Source organism: Plectropomus leopardus, chromosome 9 (genome assembly GCF_026936395.1).
Source record: "Plectropomus leopardus strain MGB_pleo_1.0 chromosome 9, ASM2693639v1, whole genome shotgun sequence".
Taxonomy (NCBI): Eukaryota; Metazoa; Chordata; class Actinopteri; order Perciformes; family Serranidae; genus Plectropomus; species Plectropomus leopardus.
Window position 1 is genome coordinate 26,074,211 of NC_142184.1, and position 7,000 is coordinate 26,081,210.

The following is a 7,000-nucleotide window of genomic DNA, read 5'->3' on the forward strand; positions in this document are numbered from 1 at the left end:
ATTTTATGCTATTTCGGAGGACATACTATACTATGGCTTTTAAATACTATTTTGGATGACAAACTATAGAATCACTCTTTTATGTTTTCTTTGAGTTCAAAGAATAATTAAAAGTGATTTAACAACCACACACATACTCACATACACAGTTTCCTGGGTTTCAGAGATAGTTAGATATTGAATTCAATTACAAGGTTACTTCCAGTATGACCTAAATCTCTCTTCACAAACCCAGTAACTTAATGCATTCTGTTTCCTTAATTGTTGCAGCTAAGTTGTGCCACTATCTGCTCTGCCATATTATGTTTCAGACTGTCATCCACGTCTTAGATTGAATAGTTTCTTCACATTATCAATATTGAAGCACTGAATCAAAACAGTGCCATGCCATTAATGTCAGTATTGCTCACACCTCTACATACACACACATTGTCATAATGAAGTGTGACCATAGTGACCATATACTCGGTAGTTAACATGTTTAAACATTGCATATTTTTTATTCAGACAGAAGGATACAAAACAGACAAACTTCATGTTTCCTAGGAGAGATAATCATAACTGAGTCTCTCTAAGATGAATTTGATGGGAGAGTGTGAGGGCAGAAGCAGGAAAAAGGGAGCAAATTAAATGGATAGCTGCTGTATCAGCCATTCTGGCCCCTATGTGTAGGAATTCCCAGAAAGACATCAATAAACTGCTTGAGGCAGTGGCAGCCAATGAAGAGGGGCTTCAGCACTGTGACATCACCATCGTACTTTAGGTTCTCAGCACATGGACACAGTGCCAAGCCCCACGCCTACACTGGATGTGTAGGCGTTTACCTGGAGAGAAGAGAGGATTATACAATGGGATTAACGTTGTCTTTATATAATTTGCAAGTGTCTGTTAGCAAATTAAAAAACAACTTTTGAATTTTTTCATTTGTAACATGTCATAGTATTTAACCTTGATTTAGTGGTACATGCTTCAGAAATAGAAGACACAAGATATCAACAAGGAGTTTATCCAATGAGTAATGTTAAATTCAGCAAAAAAACTTTTCCTCACCTTCCTCATCCTCCTCCACCCATGGGTGGAGGGGTGGGACCTGCACCGTGGTTTATTCTTCCCATCCGTCTTCTACCACCAGGGGGACCTGGAGGACTGAAAAATTAAGCAACATAGAAAAGGGAACAGAGTTATAATGCTTCTTTTATAATGTTTTAAATGTGTTTTCTTTCCCCCTGTTGTTGTATTTCAATGTTCTGTGTGAAGCACCTTGAATTGCCTTGTTGCTGAAATGTGCTATACAAATAAACTTGCCTTGCCTTGCCTATAAAATGAGGTTAAATGTCTTGAATTTGACATAGTAAGTTCTTTACTATTGTTTGTCATTTTCTAGCTCATATTATATATTTAAAACTGAAGTGCAAAGGGATGGGCAAAATAAATGAGAAACACATTCTCCTCCTGAAATACACGTTACTCACTGTGCTGCAGTTTTCCCTCAACTATTGTCGTGGGTAACAGGTACAAATATTATTTAGGGCTGTCAAGCGATTTAGGAAATTAAACTAATTAATTACATGCCCTGTGATAAATCTTAATTAATGCCATACATATTTTTTTTCTGTTACAGTATAAAAAATCAATTCAGTTGAATTTGGCAGATGAGTGACTCAATGAATAACTGAATCATTTTTAGTATAGTAAATGCAAATCGCTGAAGTTTCCACTCACTGTCAATGATACGTGCAGCGACACTGAGGTAACTGTGATTGCTAACTGAAGTCCGGTGATCCCCAGTCAGCGCAATACATTCAGCCCACGCCACGACATCTTCTTCTTTCCTTTTTTCTGTGACATAAAACTGCTGGATTTTGGACACAATTCAGTTTGCGTCTAAATGCCTGGTCAAGTGTGGCTTGACAAAGCTGGCTGCTAGGGCTAGCACTAGAGGCGGTGTTAGCTCGGACCTCTGGGTTCGCTGCTAAATGCTTTGCGTTGAGGTGATATTTTAGGCTTGAAGTACTCCGATGGTATGAATATTCATGTTAAAAAGTCACTGTGGCCTTCAATGATGCACCACGTCAGAGGGTCAGAGGGCACCACAGAATGCAATTAATCAGCGTTAATTTTTTTAACCTGCGGCTCTAAGGTTCAAACTTTCCTTAGATATGAACCATTTTTAAATAAGATGCTAGTTACCAGTAGTTTTCATACATAGATCCAAAAAGACAGAGAAAAAAAGATGGACACATATTACACCCCAATGTGTTGCAAAAGACTTCTAAACTGATATAGTACTAGTAGTACTTCTAACTTGCATGCGACCACACAGAGTACACACCCACGATCAGATAAGGTTACCATCAATGTTTAGGATAGAGAGAAAAGAAGGGAGTGTCCTGTTAACAGTAGAGAACTGACTGTATGCCTACCCTCTGTTATCAGTGAAGCGTGACGAGCCACAGTTTCCATCTTTTGTCATGTCAGGGTGAATCAGTGTCTTGAAACTGGTGAGGACAAATAAGATCAGCGTGGACAGCAGTGTCATGTGGTGATACAAACACATTGTTTCACGTAATTCTTTGGTTCATGTCGAAATATCTGAAAAAACACATGCCATTCACTTCCACCTCAGCAGCAAATGTCAGCACACTAATGCCCTACTTTTTGTTTTCCTCTTTATCCAACAAAACATTTACGAACAAGGCAGGTGTAACACTGTTAAAATCCATGTGTGTCTGAGTAATGAAAATAAAATAAAACATACAAAATAAATTTAACAAATAAGCCACATTAAGGAAAACATTTTTTTGAGAATTAGGTTGTAAGAAAAAAGTTTTACTATTACAGAATACAGTTGTAGCTTAACGGGAAAAAAAGGTGTAATTTTGCAAGAAAAGGTCAATTATATTACAAGAATAAAGTTGCAATTTTACAAGAATAAAGTCCTAATTTTACAAAAATTGGGATTATAATATTCAGGAAATAAACATATTGCCAGCAAACGATAAAACAGGTGAGAGCACAGGTAGCCTCCTTGACAACCACTGTTCCCAGTGCCGTGCTGTGCCCCACAGTCAATCGGCCAACGGATTTTTGTTTTGAAATGATAAAAATCAAAGTGGATTACCATTTAGAAATAGGAAGACAAAAAACGGCAAACAATCTGTTTTCCGTTTTGGTAATAAAAATCAGAAAATGAAAAAACAATCTGTTATCTGATTTACTTTGATGTGCTTATTAATGGAAATTGGGAGTTAAAATATGTGTGTTGAAAAAATTAATTTTGATATTTAATTTGTCTGATTTGTTGTGATCCAGAAGTTTCTCATAGGAGCTGACCTCTACCCCGGGGTTCCTCTCTGCTTCACTCTCGGCTTATATGAGAAAACTTTTGCCGTGAGGAGAGTGGAGACCCCTGGAGAGGAGGGTCCCTGTATCATCCGTTCATTCATTATTCAATTCTATCTCAGTAACTGAAAAACAAAAAAACGAATGAGAATTTCATTTATTTGTTTTTCTGTATAAACCAAATATTGAAAAAGATGTTTGTTTTCTCATTATCTGCTTAAAAGTAAAAATCAACTAAGCAAGGAAACAAAATAACAAGTCAAATTTGCGTTGTTCTTTATTTCTACTTTTTTATTTTCTTATTTCTGATGGTGTCACTCTGCTGCGGCTCTGTGCGTCACGCATGCGCCGTCAGGAGAGTGACGCTCAAAGTTAAGGACATGATGGTGGTGAAGATTTCAAAAATAGTTCAGATCATACAGTCATCAGAGCCGTGTGAACAAACTGGACGTACGCCTGGTTGTAAAGTCCGACTGGAGCGAAGAGTTACGACCAACTGAACGTTTTGACTGGTGCAGCAGTTAGACTGAAGCCTCGTGTGTGTTGCGCCTGGCTGTAACTTTTACGCACTGTACGGAGCAGAAAGTAAAACAAGTATCCATGGTAGCGAAAGCAGCACACAACCAAAAACAAGCGACGCTGTATTGAGAGTATTTTCAATGTGAAGTTTTGTTTGAGATCATCTAACAGCCTCTAACCGCACTTTCTGACCTGAACAGCTGACAGGTGTCGTGAGAAAAAGTGATTGTCTGCCAGAAACTGATTGCCATCTGAAGGAGTGTGCGCAGCCTGTTAAAGCTGAATATCTTCGTATTCATGTCTTCAGCTAATCTCACATGGATCAAACAGTCGTAGCATGTAAATACACATAACTTTATGTCTGTGGTAAGAGCATAGGTATGTCTTTGTGAAAATTAAATGTTTCTTTCAACCCAATTTTCACATGTTTGCGATTTATAGTTTGATCAGGCATGACATTTACGCAATCACAGACAATATTGTTGTTCCTGTTGTTTGTATGTGTTTAATATGTCTAATATCTCGTTTACATTTGGAAAAAAGTCTATCATACTTTACGGATGGGTGATGTAAAAATAAAAGTATTATCTGCTAATAAAAGTGATTGCAGCTGCTATCTGTTACTGAGAGGTTGTTTCTGCCTAAAAATGACTAGAGTCAATTCTTGGGGGTTTTATTTGACTAATTGTAATCACTTGTCATTTTATTTGTGTAAATACATTTAAAGTGCCAATGCAATGCATAAAATGCTAATGTAATGTTAATGTAACACATTGACTATACATAAGTATCTTATACAGTCCCACTTCAAAGATCCACAACGATCCATTTAATGAGATACACAAGATCCTCCTCATTTTTTGGTTGTGTGTTGCTTTTGTTACCATAGATACTTGTTTCATTTTACAGTTTATGGCTGCTCCAAACTGTGCGTAAAATGTACACCCAGGCGTACGCAAAGATGGTGACCTCGGCTATGGTAATATTGTAAATATGTTTGAAATCTTCTCCATCATCATTTCCTTAATTCTGAGCGTCACTCTTCTGATGGCGCATGCACGAAGCCGCAGCAGAATGACACAATCAGAATTAAGAAAATAAATAAAATACAGAACGTAAATTCAACTAGTAATTTTGTTTTTGTTTCCTTGTTAATTTGATTTTTTTTTCTTTCAAGCAGATAATGAGAAAACAAACATCTTTTTTTCAATATCTGGCTTATACAGAAAAACAAATAAACAAAATTCTCTCTTGTATTTTTGCTTTTCCAGAAGGAATTGAATAATGAATGAATGGATGATACACGGACCGGGGAGACTTGTTGTAGCAGCTGAATTCAGCCAGAGCTAACCTGCTAACCCAGTGAGGGCTGTCACAGTGGGCTGGTGGCCAGCAGCAGCGCTGGGTCTGACCCGGGGAGTTAACATTTGCACTGGCTGTATTGGAGCTGCTAGTGCTGTTAACTGAAGGACTGTCTCTGTGGCTGCTGTCTGCTCCCCTACTCACGGAGAAGGCTCAGGTGGGGCAGAGGGACCACAGTGGTTGCCAAGGAGGCTGACTGTTTTAAAGTTTGCTGGCAACATGTTTGTTCCAATAGTATGAAATCGCCTTTCTCATAAAATTACGACTTTATTCTCATAAAATTTTGAGTTTTTTATTTAAAATTATGACTTTATTCTTGTAATACTGAAAGTGTATTATCATATTTTTTTTCTCACAACACTGACTTCATTCTTATAATATTTATTCACCAGAAAAGTGAGTTTATTCCCGAAATTACGACTTTATTCTCATATTATGACTTTATTAGAGTACATTCGTAAGAGTATATGAATGGTCCTCAACTTGAATGAAATATTTGTATATTCAAACTCGATATTTTGTACAGTCTTGCACTTCTTTTTTTCCCTGGGATTTACAGTGTAGGTACAATTCATTACAGAAAACATAACAAATGAGTGGGGTGAATAATGTGTTATTCAGAGGATTTTCTTGCTTCCCTACTGCCCCAAACTAGAATGGTGACCTTGTTAGACATTATACCTGCGAAATACGAGCACGGTTCTATGAGTTTTAGAAGCAACAGGTCAACAACAATAGACTTACTACAGGCCGAAAAACTCCACTGCTCCCCAGAACAGATCGACCAGAAAGGACAGTCGCCATGGTGACTGGGACCTGCTGTCCAGGACCTGACCTAAAAAAATGAGAGAGGCATCAGGGATCAGGTGTTAGTGGACGGGAAAATGTGAGAGGTTATTCACATTCAAAGCAAAGAGTGTGTGTGCACATCCGTCTTAAACCGGCTGTACCGCTTTAAATTAGCATTCACACAGGCTATCGGTTATCCGAATTTAAAGGCAAGACACAACACAGCACGGTCTACACCCAATGCAGTACTACAACTACTGCTAAAATGCTGAAGAACAGATACAACGCTAGAAGATACCCTCTTGTCGACGACTTTTTAGATTAACTCAGTTATTCGTGCTACGCAGAACCAGCTAAGCTAAACTTGCTAACTAGCTAGCTGTTAGCTACATTTAACCCAGCGCTCTGCTACAACTGCACATTTCATGAAAGTGTTTTAACTTAAAACGTTCGACAGATAAAACTATTTAATAAAAAAAATGCAACATATTCATTTATAAGATGAGAAAACGGTGGGAAACACAGGACAAACCACTCACCGTTAGACACGTACACCATCCTTTAGAAAGTAACAACACAGCTGAGCTGTGTTTACAAGTGGGGCTGCACTTCCGGGTCAGTGTGGCGTCATTCTCAGACGCGCATGTGCAGTCGGTGTGAGAAATGAGTATTGAGATCAAGTTAATTTGAGACAGCCCTGTTTTTTTTCTTCCCTCATTTATTTGTATTTTATTTAAATACTTTTATTTTGTTGCATTGCCATTGTTTATAAATGTGTTTTTATGTCTGTTTGCTTAAGCTGAGACACAAGTTATTTGTTACATAAAATAGCAAACTTTATGGAACTTTATACCTATAGTCCACTATAGCTCAGAGGCAGTTATTTTACGTTTTACTCCATTACATTTGTCCGACAGCTTGTTACTTTTCAGATAGCACTTTTTTCATAGCCTTAGAATCTAGTGAAAACCATGGATCCATATTATTT

At 37.7% G+C, this 7,000-nt stretch overlaps 1 protein-coding gene across 1 annotated transcript; it reads right to left on the bottom strand.

Annotated features, from left to right (window-relative positions):
• Window positions 1–1,046: 1,046 nt before the first annotated feature.
• On the bottom strand, window positions 1,047–6,695 carry selenok (selenoprotein K). The gene is made up of 4 exons (XM_042492094.2): window positions 6,552–6,695; window positions 5,968–6,058; window positions 2,424–2,498; window positions 1,047–1,146 (listed from the first exon to the last, which is right to left on the bottom strand). The coding sequence occupies exons 1-4, from the start codon at window positions 6,568–6,570 to the stop codon at window positions 1,047–1,049; spliced, it is 285 nt and encodes a 94-aa protein (XP_042348028.1). The 5' UTR covers window positions 6,571–6,695.
• Window positions 6,696–7,000: the final 305 nt, after the last annotated feature.